The 20,482-nt window shown below is 40.0% G+C and overlaps 1 protein-coding gene across 2 annotated transcripts in view; it reads right to left on the bottom strand.

Annotated features, from left to right (window-relative positions):
- RFX4 (regulatory factor X4) overlaps positions 1 to 20,482 on the bottom strand; it is a 166,679-nt gene that overhangs the window by 38,361 nt on the left and 107,836 nt on the right. For both annotated transcript variants that reach the window (XM_067697836.1, XM_067697837.1), the window contains exons 9-11: positions 7,727 to 7,827; positions 5,654 to 5,712; positions 1,555 to 1,699 (exon numbers count right to left, since the gene is read on the bottom strand). In XM_067697836.1, the coding sequence (XP_067553937.1) occupies positions 1,555 to 1,699; positions 5,654 to 5,712; positions 7,727 to 7,827 (305 nt within the window). The remainder of the gene's footprint in view (positions 1 to 1,554; positions 1,700 to 5,653; positions 5,713 to 7,726; positions 7,828 to 20,482) is intronic.

Below are 20,482 nucleotides of genomic sequence, written 5' to 3'. Positions count from 1 at the left end.
GGCTCTTAGCCATGCTTTCCATTGCCTTCCAGAAGGAAAAACACAACAGGAAGCATGACTGTAAGCACTTGGAAAGATCCTGGAACCTCTAAAGCTTGCCCACATCTCGTTATTTTTTTCTCCTCTGGCATGCACAAGTGCATGGCGGTGACACCAAAACTAGACCTGGGTTCCAGGTCTAGCTCTGCTAACTTGGGAAAGGTTCACCACCTCTCTGGGGCTCAGTTTTCTCATCTGTAATATGGGGCTGATAAGTGAATCCTCCCCAAAGGGTTGATGTGGAGATTGAGATCATGACACAGGACCTGGCATAAACTAGGCACTCTATCAGCTGAATTATTATTTGTCACAATCTCTAAAATTCTTAACAGGGGAAAGCAGGCTGGAGGCTGTTGCACAGGAAGAAATAAGAGCCTGAGAGGAGCTCTGGGGTCACTAGGAAAGAAGAAGCCCCAGGGAAGGTCCACGTGATCCAGTGCTTCAGCTGCTCCATTTGTTTTTGAAAAGAGGTCTCTAATAGGAACATCTTAGAGAACTCTGTTTATAAACATGACATGCTTAGGCTGGATGAAGAAAGTTTTCCTTCAGGGCAACAGTGTTGAGGGGGTGTAGTAGAAACCTAAGGGGCTTGGGGCTCTCAGAAGACTGGGCCCCTCTTCTCGGGGCGGGGGACAGCCACTCTGCAGCTTCCTGAATGTCACTATTAGGGCCTTGGGCCTCACCCCATCCAGAAGGCACAGCTGCTGCCGTATCCCCCACACCCAGCACAGCCTCAGCACCAAGCTTTCCAAGAGCTGATGGGGGCGGATGGACTCACCCTCTGTCCTCATGCTCCCTTCCCCCGAGGCACAAGAAGCAACGGCTGAGTAAAATAAGGAAGGAGCCAACAGACCCTGGTCCAGGGGATTCCCTGGGCAGAGGCTGTGATGGGCTGTTGAGGAACAGCACGGATGTGCTAAGAATGGTGGTGTTCTCTGGCCTTCCGTGTCCTCTGCTGCTAAGAAGAGCAACCCGACCACATCAGGATAATACCTGGAGCGGTACTCTCACTATCTTTACCCACAGGGGCATGAACATGTATTCACAGAAGTGAATCACCTTCCATCCCCTTCTCAAACATCTACTACGATTGAGAGGTTCACCTGCCAGTAAATAGGTGGGCTGACGCCCGTGACCCTCCACAGAAAAGTAGGCGGGATTTCCAGCTTCCTCCAGGCTGACATAATGACATACACTGAGAGAGGCAGCAAGCTTTGTCCTCATTTGTTGATGCCACCTAGGGAACGGCACCTGGCATCGAGGGTCACGGGTGGGGCCTTTTGCCTGACACTGTGTGCTGCCCAATGCCCCAGCACCCATTTTCTCCAGCAAAGTTGACCAGCTAGCCCCTCCATCTAGGCCGACCCATTCAACAGGAACAAGAGAGGGGATGGGATCCCAGGGAGAAGGACAGGGTGGGAATGCCACCTAATTATGTACCAAGATACTCTTTCTTTCTTTCTTTCTTTCTTTTTAAACAAACAAAAAGACACACGCCCTGGTAGAGCATCTTACACTGGATTATGAGCTTCCGGTGCTCATCTCGAGTGTCTTCCATGGTGTAGAGGGTTTGCTTGGTGATGCTGTTGAGGTCCACGTTCCTCCAGTCTTCCAGCATTTGGAATGTGATGTCTGCACTGTGGATCACTGTTCGAGATGCCTGGAATCCAATACAATCAACTCATTAGCTCATGGGTTGTTAGGTTAAAACCCCTTCCTTTATTTCCTTTTAGTTCTTTTTAATGAATCTGTTTATGGTACTTTGCAAAGTACTCTGAAATTCAAGAAAACTCAGATGATGAGTCTATAACTCAGGAGATCCGTATACCATTTTCTCTGTGGCTCTCTCCTCACATCTCTCTTTATAAGAATCTACCCCATGGTGGCCTAGGCCAGACCAAACCTGCTGTTCCCAGCCCCTTTGGTCTTGACCCCGTGGAACAATGGGATGAAGCCCAGAGATCTGTCAGCCTCCTGATGTGAGCTTGTGGGCGAGAGCTCTGTGTTTAATAACCCGTGTCTCTAGCGTGTGAGAAGCAACAGGCTCAGATCTAGGAAGGGTCCTGCTACCCTTGGGCCTATGATAGATTCAACCCCAGAAATTTTACAAGGTGTAGTTTTCATCTAAGTGCATTCTGAAGCAGTTTATGGTCTAGCTTTCTGCTTTTGCTTTTTATGTAACTATAATAATTAAAACAAATATGAACAATTGAGATGGAAGAAAAGGAAACTATACCTTACGACTCAGTGGTCTTTTAATGTGGTCTGTGTGAATGTGAGAGTGTGTGAGTGTGTGTGTGTCTGTGAGTGTGTGAGTGTGTGTGCATTTAATCTGTGGCTTCCTCAGCAACCCTCATAGTAGAACTTAAATTTGTAAGCTGGAACAATACTCGGAACAACAATACTTGGAACTACCAAGTTGTAGCAATACTGATAAAAGCAAAGAAAAACACTTCCAGAATCATTTCCTTTACTTGCATGTTTTCAAAAATGTCTTTAATAAAACAAAACAAGATTTCAAAGACACATGGACATTGTAAGTCGCCTAATGCTTATGAATTTCCAATCAAATGTAAATACTGACGAGCCTTTTACATGTAGACTGTCCGAGCACAGGTAAAATAAAATCTTACTTAAATCATTGTAGAAGTCTTTGCGCAACACAGAGGCCTAGAATATATGAATATATGAAAAGTGAGTTGGGTTGGTTTCTAATGATAATTGAATGTGAAGGTCTAGGATTCTGGATTCAAATATACTTAGTGCAAATCCTGACCTTGCTACAGACCAGCTGATTGATTGGGGGCAGGCAAGCAGATTAACCTCAGTTTCCTGATCTATAAAATGAAGATGTACTAGTACCTATCTCTTCAGGAGGGCCACTGTTGAAGACTCCTTGGGATAATGCTTGCAAGGTGCACAGTTCAGGGAGTAAGAGCTCAATAAATGAGGCTCCTCTCACGCAGGTCGATTCTCTTTGTTGTGATCGCTCTGACACCCCAGGACCTTTGCACAGGGTGCTCCTGCTGCTGAAATGTTCTTCTCTCACCCTGCCCCGGCCACCCTGCCATCATGCGTGCTCAAAATTAAATGCAGTGCCCATGGAGAGGGCTCCTCTAACCACATTATCTAAATAGGATCTAAAATGCCCCGTTATTCTCTATTTCCATTCTCTTTCCTTCATAACGCTTATCACTTTTCACTATTTTTTGTTGGGCAAGTACCACTAAGTGTAAATGTCTGGCACGCAGTAGGCACTCAGAAGATTTTGTGGGATGAATGGCTGAGATATGAATGCCAAGTTGCTTGCTCAGTGTATATCCAAAAGGGCCTGAATAGTTGGCTCTTGGGTTTAAGTATCTGGGGGCGAGTTTTTCGCTGGATGTTGTTTAGTCTGACTTGCCTTGTGTGTGTTTAGGAAAGCTTGCTGGGATATTAGCTAAGATGCTCCATGGTGTTTCATTCCCAGCACTAACCCTAGTCCTTTGGCTGATCCAGAAATGTGTCTGATAGCTGTCCAGTGAAGATGGAAAGGTAGCAATTGCTGATTAAAGTACGAACTGTCTATGTGAGAAGTGGCGAGTGTGTGTGCGCGCATGCCCGTGAGCACGCAGGTGGTTGTAGGCGTGGGTGTGGATGCTTTTACCTACATGGTACATTAAAGGGTCAAAGGCCTTTCTAAACTTCCTAAATGTCTACTTTTAACTATGTCCTAAAACCGTATCTAGTTCCCTGATATGACCCAAAACCGGCTCTTCCAAGCTGGGAAGAAGAACCAGACGGCATGCATCCTCAGAAACAATGCAGTCTTTCCTTTTTTTTTTATAAAGAATATCTCAAATCAATTTATTTTATATACACATTAAAATCTTTTATATTTAATAAATGTGTAAGATACAAAGACAAAAATGACAACTCCCAAGACCCAATACCCATGATGAATATGAGTTTCCCTGACCCAGAATTTACCATCATTAAGGTCTGGAAATATTTGCTTCCATCTAATCACTGTTTTTGTTATTGTAAAATTATTATTGTTTTTGTTTTAAAAAGATACACATATTTATGCAATTGAAATTTAATAGAAAAAATTAAACAAGAAATTTTTGATCTTTATGTGTAGATACTATATGTTTAGTGATATTAATAGAACCCTCAGGCTTGTGTTGAGTCCCTTCTAAAACCTTTTGATGGACAGAGGTAGGATTTGAAAACTAACCCTGGCAGTGTTTCTTTATTTTGTTACTATTCATTTTATTTCCTGAATCCCATTAACCTGTGAGGCTCTGCCCTACCCCAGAACAGTGCCCAGGTGTGGCCTCTGAAACAGTACAAATGTGGAAGGTTTCCCTCTGTGCCATTTATGCCAGGGGCAGGGCTGGAACAGTGAGGTGTGTGTGTGGGGGGGGCGGTGGGTGGGTGGCGGTAGTTTTACGCTTTCTGGTTCCTGGCCTGGAGCCTTCCTTCAGGCCACTCTAACTAGAGACCCCTCCCCCTCCCACCTTGACCTTGAGTAACCAACACCAACCAGAACCAACAATGTAAGGGAGAGGTTACAAACCCGAACACATAAACAAGGCAGGCAGGTGAAGTGCATGAGTGAGGTGGGCCAAGTGTAAGAGAAAGCGGAGGTGATGAGAGGACGCTGCCTGCTAGAGAAAAGCTCGGCCCATCCAGCTGGTTATTGCCCCGGGGAAATTAGCTCTGGGGTTGCCAGCTCTTACAATTTTTCTACAGAAAATGTGGGTGTTTAGTTGTCATCTCCTAGTTTCAACTGTTAGTGACTAAGTAAAAAAAATTTTTTGAACATATGCCAATCAAACAAAAATAACCCCACACATCTGCGGGCCAGATTTGACCTGCAGCCACCAGTTTGTCCCCTGGGCTTTAAGGTCATTAACAGTTTAATGAATGTTAATGGCCTGCCTTAACAGACTTAGATTCCCTTCCTTGAGGTTCAAAATTAACAGAAATGCAAAACTTTATGCCATCAGTTAGAACTACAGAGCTACAGCGGGATCTTTCACTTTTTACTGTACGTATATACTTTCATTAATTAAAAAAATTTTTTTAACAGTAAGCAAATGTCACTTTTGTGCTAAAAAGAACAGAAACCTGGGGAAAAAACAAAATTGGGGTGATTTTGCACCCCCCAGGCTACACATGGCAATGGCTGGAGACATTCTTGACTGTCACAACCAAAGTGGTACTTGGGGGTGGGTGGTCTTACTGGCATCTAGTGGGTAGAGGCCAGGGATACCACTAAGCATCTACAATACACAAAGCAACTCCCCACAACAAAGAATTACCCAGCCCAAAAAGGCAACAGTGGCTGAGAAACCCCAATGTACTTAAGCAAAACACAAAACTTGTGGACCTAGAATATATGAAAGGTTAATGCGGAAATGATGTCAGAAATTATTCTGTATGTTACTTGAAACTATATAGTGATTGGCTAGCGTTTCAATTCCTTATCTGTAGAAATTTCAGATAATGGTGAGAGTGTACTATTAAACAACCACACCCTGACAGATCCTCTCCAGAGTTATTGTGGATTTGCCGTTCATTTTCAATGACTTAGCAGTAGTTAGAACACACAACACAGGACAGCTACCTGGCAAAGGTGATTTAGTGATGTCTGCCGTCTCAGAATTTGGGAAAATCTTCTCGACACTGCAAGAAGAAAAGAGTGAGTATGACACATTTTATGCTTTACGGTCCGACCTTAGATTTTCCGCAGGCCGATTTCAAAAAGTAGCTTCCTTGTTTGCCTAACTTTGTCACTGTCCAATCCTGTTTTCTGCACCCACTGGCAAAACCCTGCATTTGCTTCTTTGTTCTCCCATATGGACAACTATTTCCTAAGATGACGATATTTGGGGTACATATTTCAAAGTTGCCCACACTCCACACTGGCAGGTGTGAGAAACTGTGGCGTCAACCAACCGTGAGTAAAAGCAATTATTTACTTGTCTTTCATTTCGCTAATTGCAAGCTCAATCACTTCTCCCCATAAATAATTGCAGGAATCAAGTGGAAGCTTTGAAGAAGGCCCTTTAAAAAGTAGTATGTCTACTAGGAAACCTTGATTGAGCAGGGTTGCTTCTAGGATAGAACCCTGGGCGGCACCTTGAATGTGGCTTTGCATTCATCATCTGTCGTTTTCATCCAACAGTCTCCACGACCTATTTGTACGGATGATCCTGGGTCCTATGCTGACATAATAGGCTGATGCTTTGAAGTGGGGTGATCTTATATCTGTAGGTTTCGAAGCAGACAAGTCATGTGCCAGCCCAAGGTCTTCATCCTTACAGAGTCCTTTGGAGAGGTGTGTGTCTCCACTCCTTGCACCTTCTCGAAGTGCACCCCCAAGGCTCCCTGGGGAGAGTGGGCGCCTCCAGGCTCCCATAGGTGGCAGGTCCGACAAACCTCCTGGCTTTGGACTTTCAACAGATTTGCTTTGCCAGCGTAATTAAAATGGGCACGGGGCATTCTTCTCATTAATTTCTGAACTGGTCAAGAAACAATCAGAAATTTCCCTGGGATTATTCTAATTTGTACTCAGAACCAGCTTGGTTGGAAAAATAGGGCATGGGGTGGAGGAAGGGGGGGGCAGGTGGAGTCGGGGGACAGATGAACTTCTAATTTTCCAGGCCGATCAATCGTTAATCCTTCTCCTTAATTACTTTTTCTTTAACTTTGTGATGTGGAATTTAGTGCTCGTGAAAAGAAAAGAGCTGAGAGCCGTGAAATAAAGCAGGCTTTATCAATAGGTGATGGGCACGGCAGGCGGCCTCAAAGCACGTCTGAAAGGGCCCCCTTTGCCTGTGGAGAGAGGGTAATTGGATCTCCTTCATTTTCCTTGCTGGTACTTATTTCGGGCAAGCATGGCCAGCTGTATTCAAATGGGGTTTTAAGAAACACATATCTTAAAACTTTATTTGGCTTAACATCATCTCACCTTGGCTTAATAGCACGTGAGACTTCCCACAAGTAAAGACACATCGACACAGAGAAAGAGGACCAGTTTTCTCAGGCAACATGAATGCTGGGGAATGAGTGGTGATGCTCAGCAGAGAAAAGATTCACAGTCCGAATCCCCCATGAGAAATATTAATTTTGCTTTCTCATTAGGCAGAGAATTAAATAGATGAAGCCCTGAAGCTCTTGTCTGTCTTCTATTACCCCCACTTTGTGGACAGGAGCTTCAGGGAAATCTCCATTTTAGGGTCAGATAGGCGTGAGTTTGACTCCTGGCCCCTAATTACCATCTGCGTGTCTGTGTGGCTTTGGCGAAGTTTCTTTGCCTCTCGGCGCTTCACCTGTAGAAGAGGGATACTGTTTCCTACATTGCAGGGATGGGTGAGGATTAAATGGGATAAGGAGTGTGGTGGTGACAGCAGAAACTCTGGCATCAAACAGACCTAGGGGCTAATCCTGCCTCTGCTGCTTACTTCCTCTCTAAATCTGTTTCATTTTCTGTAAAGGAGAGGTGTGCCACCCATAATAAACATTTTGTGAGGATTAACGAAGTTAACGCATGGAAAGTGCTGAGCATGATAGTTGGTGCTTTGTAGGCATCAGTAAATTCTTAGCTATTATTATTATTTTATTAACAACCTATATAAAATATCTGGCACTAAAATGTTACCCTCCCTTCCCCCCTGCTCCCAAACTTCATACTTACATTCAAACTTGATGTTTCGTAAATTTTCTGGGAGGTCATGGAGAGCCACTTTTAGCCACTCATCCAGCTGTTTGGCAAACTTTCGGATCACCTGAGTTAAGCTAGAAAGAGAAATGACACATGCTAAGTGCCTTGTGTGTTGCCCAGTCCTCCCCACAGGCCCCTACAGAGTCTTATTTCCTCTGATGGTGTTTTGACTGCAACCATTAGGTGCCACTGAAAGCAGTAACCTCAGGGACAGGGTCAGCAGTCCATGCCCTGTGGAGAGCTGGTGGGTCTGAGAAGGGCGTGGACAGAATGTGCTCTGGTGCCCACGCTGGTCGACGAGGGAGACACAGCATACACAGGTGTGGGGAAAAGCCCACTGCAATGCTTGGCATCATCCAGAACCCTGTCTGTGAGTAAGACACCATCCTTCGTGTTTCTGAAGAGGCTTGTGGGAGGGGTAATGACAGTGGACAGTGGACCTGAGAGCACCGTTTGCAACTGGCCTCTCCTCTTCATGCTGTTCAGTCTTGTTGGAGCTCCCCAGGCGGGCAGGAACCCCATCTGCAGCATACCGCCACGCCTGCCCACACAGCCGGGACTCAGGCTTACTAAAATGTTTGCCTCTTGGTAGGAACTGGGAAGCAAGAGTACATTTTTAAACTGACAAACAACCCTGACACAGACCTGGAAGCCATGTCAGATTTGGAAAGTCAAGGACTGTTTGGGGGCAGGAGGTGGGGTGGGGTGGGGCTAGAGGGGTGAAGGGTTGAGGGGGCAGTCGGTTGCAATATGAGATGGGAATCTGGAGTTGAGGAGACATTAAGCACCATTTTCAGGCTCTCACCATCAAAATCATCTGCTCATCACCATAGGTCCGGTGTCCTCCATGAGGTCCTCCTTAGTCATGCCTGCCACAAGGACCTCTCCCCACCCTCACCATCCACACCATCCTTGCCTTCCACCAACACTGCCTACCCTGCTCTCATTCAGTCCCCGTCAGATTCTCCCCCTAGATAAGCAGTCCTAACTGTGTTCCTCTGCTCACTCACTCTTTCCTTTTCCATGACTTACTACAATCTTCTCCGTGTTCCTCACACTTCCAAACCCCCACCTCCCCCCTCTCCACCAGCAGGTGGCATCACCTCCTACTTCTCAGGGAAAACACCCCAAAGAAGTCAGCCTACCTGACAGAATCAAGGAGCCAGCCCCATCTCTTCCCCTCCTGCCTTCTCAGGAACCTTCCACTGCTGACTGCTCCTTCTCCTGCATATTCACCTTTTCCTCTCTCTTGATCATTCCTCTTGTCATTTTAACATGTTCAAAAATGTCTCACCTTAAAAACAAAAGACCGTCTTCTTTCCTCACTCTATCTCCTCAAGCTACTATCCTCTTTCTTCCACTTCACAGACATACTTCTTCAGAGTTGTCTAGACTCTCCGTCTCCTCTTCTTCACCTCCCATTCACTCCTCACCTCACTCCTGTACCTCCGCCTACAAAGCTCCCACCCAGGCAGCAACCTCCATCCATGACACAAACCCATAGACTCATTCTGGTCCTCACGTTGCTTGACATCTGGCAGCATTCGGCTCCGTTAGCCCTTCCTCCTTTTGGAAACGTTTACTTCACTTGGCATTTGTGACCCCTCCATCTTCTGGCTACTTCTCCCCAGTCACAAAGCTCAGCCCCCCCTACCTGGCCATTACATCGTCCAGTTCTTCCAAGTCTAGTCCTGGGCCCTCTCTTATCACATTGTATTCCTTCCTTGGATAGTTTCTCCATGCCCACAGCTTCAGTCACCATCTCTAGAACTCTGGACCAACTGCATGCAGGACACGTCCATTTCAAAGCCCCAAAAGGTCCATCGAACTAAACATGTCCAAACAGAATTCATCATTTCCCCATCAGACCTGGTTCTTTTCTGTGGTCTCTATTTCAGTGTGCACTCTACTTTGTTGAGTTTTGTTTTTAACATTTTTATTAAGAAAAACTTCAAACCTTCAAATACCCATGACCCAGCATCAATAATTAGCAACATTTTGCCAGTTTAATTTATCACATGCTTCTTTTTCTTTTCTAGAGTGTTTTAAGTGAATTCAGGATGTTATGCATTTCTAACTGACAAGTTTTAAATATGTATTTATATATGTACATACATGCACAAACACTTAAAACCACCATGCCATTGTTATACCCAACAGAATGAATAGTAGTTCCTTCATATTATCTAAAGCTCGGTCTGTACTCAAATTTCTCTATTCCTCTCAAAGACATCTTCTAGTTTGTCTGAATCAGGATCCAAACAAGTTCCACACATTGCATAAAAGATATAATTGCCTTGTTCTATTTCTTAAGCCTTTAAAAAAAATTCTATTTCATGCCATTGGTTTATTGGCAACATCATGTTATTTGTTCCATGGAATGCCCCACATTCTGATTTGGTTGATTTCTTCCTTGTAGTGACACTTAACTGTTCATTTATCCTGTGTGCTTCCTATAAACCGGGCACAAAAGGAGGAAAAAAAGAAACAAAAGCTGAAGGAACTAACAGAAAACAACTAGCAAGATAGAAGATTTTAATCCAACCATGTAAATTAATTACATTAAATATAAAAGTCTAGACATAGCAACTAAAAATTAGAAACTGTCATATTGGATAAAAAAGCAAGACCTCATTATATGTTGAGAATATGAAATCTACTTTAAGTATGAAGACATAGAGTAACGGAGTGGAAAAAAGATATACCATGCAAACACTAATAAAAAAAAAGCTGGAGGGGCTTCCCTGGTGGCGCAGAGGTTGAGAGTCCGCCTGCCAATGCAGGGGACGCGGGTTCGTGCCCCGGTCCGGGAGGATCCCACATGCCGCACAGCGGCTGGGCCCGTGAGCCATGGCCGCTGAGCCTGCACGTCCGGAGCCTATGCTCCGTGGTGGGAGGAGCCACAACAGTGAGAGGCCCGTGTACCGCCAAAAAAAAAAAAAAAAAAAAAAGCTGGAGTGGCTATCTTACTAATCAAAGTAAACTTCTGAACAAGAAATATTACCAGTGTTAAAGAAAGGTTTTACATTATGAAAAGCAGGCAATTCATCAAGAAGTCACAACAATCCTAATGTGTATGTACTTAATAGAGCTTCAAAATACACGAAGCAAAAACTGATAGAAGTAAAAAAAGAAATAGACAAATCCACAATTATTGTTAGAGACATCTATATTCCTCTCTTGGTAAACAATAGAACAAATGGACAGAAAATCAACAAGGGCATAGAAAACATAAAAAATGCTAACAATAAACTTGACCTAATTGACATTTATAGAACATTCCACCTTATGAGAGCAGAATATACAGTCTTTTCAAGTACACATGGAATATTCACCAACATATTCTGGGCCACCAGACAAGTCTCAAAAAAATGTGAAAGAACTGATACAATACAACATATGTAACCTGACTATAAGAAAATTAAACTAGAAATAACAGAAAGATATGTCGAAAATCCTGAAATATTTGGAAATTAAACAACTCACTTCTAAATAACACATGAGTCAAAAAGAAAGTCACAAGGGAAAATATTTTAATTGAATTAAAATGAAAACATAACATCAAAATTTGTGGGATGCAGCTAAGCAGTGATTAGAGGAAAATTTATAGCATTAAATGCTTTATTAGGAAAGTAGAAAGATTTATAATCAATGACCTAAGCTTCCACTTAAAGAAAATTAAAAAAGAAGAGTATATTAAACTCAAAGCAAGAACAAAAGATAAAAGCATATATCGATAATATTGAAAACAGAAAAACAGTAAGAAACCAAAGAAATCAGAGAAACTAAATGATGGCTTTTAGAGAAGATTAATAACATTGATAAACCTCTCGGGACACTGACCAAGAAAAAGAAAACATGATATAAACTACCCACATCAGGGATGAAAAAAGGGACATCACTACAGATCCTACAGATATTCAAAGGATAATAAGGAAATACTATGAACACGTTTAAGCTCATGGATTTAAAATTTTAGATAAAATTCTATACAAACTCTTACAGAAAAAGGAAGAGAGGGACTCATTTTATGAGGCCAGGATTACCCTGATACCTAAACCAGAAGACACTAAAAGAAAATAAAACTAATGATCAATAACTCTCATGAATGTAAATCCTCAACAAAATATTAGCCATTCAGATGTAGCAATTATACATATGTATGAAACTATCATGACCAAGTGAGTTTACCCTGGGGATGAAAGCCTGTTTCAATATTTGAAAGTCAAACAATGTAACCCACCTTATTAACAAACTAAAGAAAAACCATATGATGATCTTGGTACAAAAAAGCTTTTAACAAAATTCAAAATCTTTTCATGATAAAAATTCTCAACAAACTAGAAATGGAAAAGAATTTCTCCAACCTGATAAAGTGCATCCATAAAAAAAACCTATGGCTAGCATCATTTTTTTTTTTTTTTTGGCGTGTACGCGGGCCTCTCACCACTGTGGCCTCTCCCGCTGCGGAGCACAGGCTCCGGACGCGCAGGCTCAGCTGTCATGGCTCACGGGCCCAGCCGCTCCGCGGCATGTGGGATCTTCCCAGACCGGGGCACAAACCCACATCCCCCGCATCGGCAGGCGGACTCCCAACCACTGCGCCACCAGGGAAGTCCGTAGCATCATTTTTATAATGAATACTGAATGCTTTTCCTTAAGATCATGGAAAATGCAAAAATGCCACCCCTACTTAAATGGGGACATCATTTGAGAGGTGCAATAAGACAGGGGGAGAAAAGAGTATACATATTGCAAATCAAGACATAAAAGTGTCTTTATTCCTAGAGTACATGATTCTACTCATAGAAAATCCCAAAGAATCTACAAAAAAGCTATTAGTCAGTGAGTTTAATAGGATCTCATACAAGATCAACAAACAAAAATCAATCATTTTTCTTCAACTATCAATGAACAACTGGAAACTGAACATAAAAAATAGTAGCATTTACAATAGCACCAAAACCCACAAAATAATTAGATATAAACCTAGCAAGACATGTACAAAATCTATTTGCTAAAAACTCCAAAACTATGAAACACCAATGAAGAATATTAAAGAGGACCTAAATAGATGGAGAGATATACCACATTCATGGATTGGAAGACACAATATAGTTAGGATGTCAATTCTTTCAAAATTTATCTATAGATTCAATATAATCCTAAACAAAATTTCACAGAACTTTTTGCAGATTCTATGAACTTAATATGCAGAAGCAAAGGAACAGTTTTGAAAAAGAAGAACAAAGTTGGAGCACCCATTCTAACTGACTTTAAGACTTACTACAAAGCCACAGTCATCAGAACAGTGTGATATTGGTGAAAGGAGGACATATAAAGGAAAGGAACAGAATTGAGAGTCCAGAAATACACACACACACACACACACACACACACACACACACACGGCCAAGTAAGTTCCCACAAAACTTCAATGTAATTCAATAAATAAAAGTTAAGTCTTTATAACAATTGGTGCTAGAATATTTGGACTTTCATCTGCAAAAAGCAGAAATGAACCTTTATCCCTACACCTTACACCATATGGAAAACTCAAAATGAACCAATGTAAAGTCTAAAAAAATTATAAAATGTAAAAATTGTAAAACCTAAAACATCTAGAACATAATCTAGGAAAAAACTGTGACCTTTCTTGACAAATGATTATTAGATATAACACCAAAAGCAAAATCCACATCATAAAATATTGATAAATTGGACTTCACCAAAAGTTGAAAATTCTGCTCCTCAAGTGATAATTGTGTATAACGTGAAAAGCCAAGCAAAAATTGAAAGAAAATAGTTTCAAAACACAACTCTGGAAAAGAACTTGTACCCAGAATATATAAAGAATTCTGCAACATCCATTTATGATAAAAACTCTCTGGAAGGTGGGCATAGCGGGTACATACCTCAACATAATAAAGGTCATATATGACAAACCCATAGCTAATATCATACTCAATGGTGAAAAGCTGAAAGCATTTCCTCTAAGATCAGGAACAAGACAAGGATGCCCATTCTTGCCACTTCTATTCAACACAGTTTTGGAAGTCCTAGCCACAGCAATCATACAAGGAAAAGAAATAAAAGGAATCCAAATTGAAAAGGAAGAGTAAAACTGTCATTTTGCAGATGACATGATACTATACATAGAAAATCCTAAAGACAACACCAGAAAACTCCTAGAGGTCATCAATGAATTTGGTAAAGTTGCAGGATACAAAATTAATGCACAGAAGTCTCTTGCATTCCTATACACTAACAACAAAATAGCATGAAGAGAAATAAAGAAAACAATCCCATTTACCATCACAACAAAAAGAATAAAATACCTAGGAATAAACCTACCTAAGGAGGCAAAAGACCTGTACTCTGAAAACTATAAGATGCTGATGAAAGAAACTGAAGATGACACAAAGAGATGGAAAGATTTACTGTGTTCTTGGACTGGAAGAATTAATAATGTTAACATGGCCATACTACCCAAGGTAATCTACAGATTCAATGCAATTCCTATCAAAATACCCATGACATTTTTCACAGAACTAGAACAAATAATCCTAAAGTTTACATGGAACTGAAAAAGATCCAGAATTGTCAAAGTAAACCTGAGAAAAAAGAAAAAAGCTAGAGGTGTAACCCTTCCAGATTTCAGACTATACTACAAAGCTACAGTAATCAAAACAGTATGGTACTGGCACAAAAACAGACACATAGTTCAACAGAACAGGATAGAAAGCCAGAAATAAACCTATGCACTTATGATCAATTAATCTACAATAAAGGAGTCAAGAATATACATTGGAGAAAAGATGGTCTCTTCAGTAAGTGGTGCTGGGAAAACTGGATAGCTACATGTAATGAAATTAGAACATTCTCTAACACCAAATACAAAAATAAACTCAAAATGGATTAAAGACCTAAATGTAAGACAGATACTATAAAACTACTACAAAAACATAGGCAGAACATTCTGTGACATAAATGGCAAAACATTTTTTTTGATTTGTCTCCTAGAGTAATGGAAACAAAAGCAAAAATAAATAAATGGGACCCAATTAAACTTAAAAGCTTTTGCACAGCAAAGGAAACCATAAAGAAAATGAAAAGACAACCTATGGAATGGGAGAAAATATTTGCAAACGATGCAACCAACAGGGCTTGATTTCCAAAACATACAAACAGCTCATATAGCTCAACAACAACAACAAAAATAACCCAATCAAAAAATGGGCAGAAGACCTAAACAGACATTTCTCCAAAGAAGACATACAGATGGCCAAATAGGCACATGAAAAGATGCTCAACATCGCTAATTATTAGAGAAATTCAAATCAAAACTACAGTGAGGTACCACCTCACACCAGTCAGAATGGCCATCATTAAAAAGCCTACAGATAACAAATGCTGGATAAGGTGTGGAGAAAAGGGAACCCTCCTACACTGTTGATGAGAATGTAAATTGGTGCAGCCACTACGGAAAACAGTATGGAGGTTCCTCAGAAAACTAAAAATAGAATTACCGTATGATCCAGCAATCCCACTCCTGGGCATACATTCAGACAAAACTATAATTCGCAAAGATATATGCACCCCTATGTTCACAGCAGCACTATTTACAATAGCCAAGACATGGAAACAACCTACATGTCCACTGACAGATGAATGGATAAAGAAGATGTGGTACATATACACAATGGAATACTACTCAGCCATAAAAAAAGATTGAAATAATACCATTTGCAGCAACATGGATGCAACTAGAGATTATCATACTAAGTGAATTAAGCCAGACAAAGACAAATGCCATATGATATCATGTATATGTGGAATCTGAAATATGGTACAAATGAACCTACCTACAAAACAGAAACAGATTCACAGACATAGAAGTTGCCAAGGGAGAGGAGGAGTAGGAGAGGAATGGACTGGAGTTTGGACTTAGTAGATGCAAACTATTACATATAGAATGGATAAACAACAAGGTCCTACTGTATAGCACAGGGAACTATACTCGATATCCTGGGATAAACCATAATGGAAAAGAATATAAAAAAAGAATGTATACATGTGTATAACTGAGTCACTTTGCTGTACAGCAGAAATTAACACAACATTGTAAATCAACTATACTTCAATTTAAAAAAAGAACAAATCACTGTTACACACAACAACATGGATTATGCTAAGTGAAGTGAGTCATACTCAAAAGGCTACTTACCATGTGATTCCATTTATGTAAGATTCTGGAAAAGGTGAAAGTATAAGCACAGAAAATAAATGAGTGATTGCCAGGGGCTGCCAGTGGGGAGAGGCACTGACAAAATAGGCGAAGTTTTTGAAGTGATGAAACTATTTTATATTTTGTTGTATACACTAAAAATGATGAATGTTAATGAATATAAGGTATACTTCAATAAACTTGAATTTAAAAAATAAAATTAAATTAAAAGCTATAAAATATAAATAATAATATAAAATAAACTGATAGAACTAAGAACAAAAGTATCTGTTGTATCAATAAATGTATATGGGCTGGACTTACCTTATAAGAGAAAAATCAGATTGGATAATAAAACAAATTCTAATGGTTCTGTATACAAGTGAGTTATAAAGATTAAAAATAAAAGAGTGGGCAAATGTATTCCCTCAGATGAAAACAAAAAGAAAATAGAGGTCATGATTTCAATATCAGACAAATTGAATTCTGGGCCAAAAAATATTAAATGAGACTTTATAATGCTAAGAGTACAATTTACAATGAAGATGTTGTAATTCGTAAGGAAGGCATTACAACTCACACTGAAGACGAAGCAATTAGAAATATCAAAGCACTAACATTCAAAAACAAAATAATAGGAAATACAAGGTGAAATAGGTTGGCACACATTAGAAATCAGTCTTTAACTTACTAACCTTTCTCAGTCCATAACAGTCTAAGTGGACAAACACTAAGACAACACAAGAACTAAATAACAATAAATTTGGTCCAAATACATATATGTCAAAAAGTCTGTATGAAGATACAGAATGCTTCTTCAAATGTAACAAAACTGACCATATATTAGACAACAAAATCTAAGCATAGTCTCAAAAGAAGAAGTAGTTCAGAAAACAGTCTAATCACAAAGCAGTAAAGTTAAAATGAATAACATAACCAGGAAATAATAGCTCCAAACAACTGGATATTTTTAAATGCTCTATTTAAATTCTTAGGACAAGAAGGAACTCCAAATCAATGTTGCAAAATATCTAGAAAATAACAGTATTAAAATATTACATATCAAAACCTATGAGATAGGGCTTCCCTGGTGGCGCAGTGGTTGAGAGTCTGCCTGCTGATGCAGGGGACACGGGTTCGTGCCCTGGTCTGGGAAGGTCCCACATGCCGCGGAGCGGCTGGGCCTGTGAGCCATGGCCGCTGAGCCTGTGCGTCCAGAGCCTGTGCTCCGCAACGGGAGAGGCCACAACAGTGAGAGGCCCGCATAACGCAAAACAAACAAAAACAAACAAACAAACAAAAAAACCCAAAAAACCTATGAGATAAAGCTAAAATTGTGCTCAAAGGAAAAAGCCGAGCCTGAAATACTTATGTTACTAACCAAAACTAAAAGAAAGTACATAGGGACTTCCCTGGGGATGCTGTGGTTAAGAATCCACCTGCCAGACTTCCTTGGTGGTGCAGTGGTTAGGAATCTGCCTGCCAATGCAGGGGACATGGGTTCAAGCCCTGGTCTAGGAAGATCCCACAGCTGCGGAGCAATTAAGCCAGTGAGCCACAACTACTGAGCCCACGTGCTGCAACTACTGAGCCTGTGTGCTGCAACTACTGAAGCCCATGTGCCTAGAGCCTGTGCTCCTCAAGAGAAGCCACCATGATGAGAAGCCTGTGCACCACAATGAAGAGTAGCCCCCGCTCGCCGCAACTAGAGAAAGCCTGTGCACAGCAACGAAGACCCAATATAGCCAAAAAAAAAAAAAAAAAAGCAAAAAAATTCAGAAAGAAAAAGAAAGTAAATACATCAAACCTCTATTTTTTGGTCAATTTTTTTGGTCACTGATATAACCCAACTTCCTAGATCTGAGTCAGACACATAGGAGACACTCAATAAATATGTGTTGAATAAACGAGTAACAGAGTAAACTTAAGAAAGGAAAAGGAGTTAAAAAAATAAAGGCAGGGCTTCCCTGGTGGCACAGTGGTTGAGAATCCACCTGCCAATGCAGGGGACACGGGTTTGATCCCTGGTCCAGGAAGACTCCACATGCCGCGGAGCAACTAAGCCCATGCACCACAACTACTGAGCCTGCACTCTAGAGCCCGTGAGCCACAACTACTGAGCCTGCATGCCGCAACTACTGAGGCCCCGTGCCTGAAGCCCATGCTCCGCAACAAGAGAAGCCACCACAATGAGAAGCCTGCGCACTGCAACGAATAGTAGCCCACGCTCACTGCAACTAGAGAAAGGCTGCACGCAGCAACAAAGACCCCATGCAGCCAAAATAAATAAATAAATTTATTAAAATATAAATTAATTAAATAAAGGTAGAAATTAATATGTTAGAGAAAAAGAAATAATAATAATACCAATAAATACATCCAAGAGCTTTTTCCTTGAAAAAAATTAAACAAATTAGGTAACCTATTCACAAAGAAATGGCAGAAAACACAACTATGCAAACAAAAATGCAGTAAAACAGAAATAATCACAGACACAAAGGGAACTCAATGAATCTACAAACCCACTTTGTTCAACCCTAAGCAAGTAAATTTAAAGATCTGGAAGAAATTGATAATTTTCTAGGAAAATATAATTTACCAAAACTTACCTCAGAGAAGATAGAAAACCTAAACTGACCTATTACTATAGGAAAAAAAGAAGAAAAATTTCAAAGATTTACTCCCGCAAAACACTCGGCCCAGATGCCTTCAAAGAGAAATTAATTCTGTGTAATCTTCAAGAGCAAATAATTTCAATGCTATTTAAACTGTTTCAGACCTTAGGAAAAAAAGTAGGGGCAGAGGGAACCTTCCAGATTCCTTTTATGAAGCAAAAATAATGTTGATACCAACAACTGACAAAGATTCAACAAAAAAGAAAAGTGCAAACCAATCTCACTTCTGACTCCTGATGCAGAAATCCTAAATAAAATAGAAAATAAAATCCTGCAACACATTAAAGAAAATAATAGACTATGAGTAAGTGGGTGTATTCTAGGAATTCAAGAATGGTTCAATATTAGGATATGGGTAATATGATCACTTCTATAGATGATGGAAAGCATTGGATAATATGCAACAACCATTCTTCATCAAAAGTTTAATGAAATAAGAAAATACAGATATTCCTTAGCATGATAGAATATCTCATTCTTAATCCAAAGCCAGCATCATGTTTAACCGAGAAACAATAGATGCATTCTCATTAAAGTCAAGAGCTTTTAACATGTCCTTGAGGAATAAGCCAACATAATTAGATAAGATAAATAAATTAGAAAGATATTTTTAGATAATATAATTCTAAACCTGGAAAATTTAAGAGAAGCCCCCAAAAGGAATACAACATTAAGATAGTTAAATTTAAAACAGTCAGGTCCAAATAGAACACACAGAAACCAATAGCTTTCATATATATAAACGACCACCAGTCAAGAGATATGGAGGAAAAGACTGCATTTACAATAGCAACAAAAAAAAGTAAGAATGAATTTAATTTTAAAAATATATATGATTTATACGAAAAAATATATACAACATTCCTGAAGGCCACAAAATTTAAGACCAGAATAAATGGCAAGGCAAACAGTGTTCTTTTCTAGAAATTCTCAATACCATAAAGATATAATTCTCCCTAAATTAATCTATAAGTGTAATGTAATCCCAATGAACATACATATATTTATATATAAATTTTTATATGTATATAAATACTTAAATAGTCAAACTGACGCTAAAGTAGTTAATATGGAAAAATAAGAGACAATAATAGGAAAATTCTACAAACAGAAGTAAGTATGAGGAGCTAGCCTATCAAATATTAAAATATGTTTAAAAGCGCAAAACTTAAAGACAGCGTGACCCTGGAACATGAATATATACAAATATCTATGGTATAGCCTAGCAAGTCTAGAAATAGCACCAATACATATAACATTTACTACATTAAATAGGAGGCACCTCAAATCTGTGACGAAAAAATGGAATAGTTAACATATGTATGGGGATAGGGAGAGCTGTTGGGGAAAAAATGAAGCCATACTTTACATCTTACACAAGGATGAATTCCAAATTGTATAAAAGTTCAAAAGTACAGAATCAAAGCATAAAGTTTGTAGCATAAACCAAGGGAAAATTATTTTGTAACCGGAGTGGGAAAGACTTCTAAAACAATGAAACAAAATCCAGGAGCCATAAAAACAAGGACTGATAAATTCAACTACACAAATATATTTTCTGTACGGCAAAAACAAAGGAACAAAATGAGAAAAGATTTGCAACTCTTATTACAGATAAATGGTTAATATTTCTAAAAAATAAAGAGCTCTTAAAAATCAATGAGATAGCCTCATATACCAGAGGGCAGACAGCAGAAGCAAGAAGAACTACAATCCTGCAGCCTGTGGAACAAAAACCACATTCACAGAAAGACAAGATGAAAAGGCAAGGGCTATGTACCAGATGAAGGAACAAGAGAAAACCCCAGAAAAACAACTAAATGAAGT

This window comes from Pseudorca crassidens, chromosome 11, assembly GCF_039906515.1.
Source record: "Pseudorca crassidens isolate mPseCra1 chromosome 11, mPseCra1.hap1, whole genome shotgun sequence".
Lineage (NCBI taxonomy): Eukaryota > Metazoa > Chordata > Mammalia > Artiodactyla > Delphinidae > Pseudorca > Pseudorca crassidens.
Note: the sequence above shows the minus strand (reverse complement) of the source record. Positions and strands in the feature narration are given on the sequence as shown.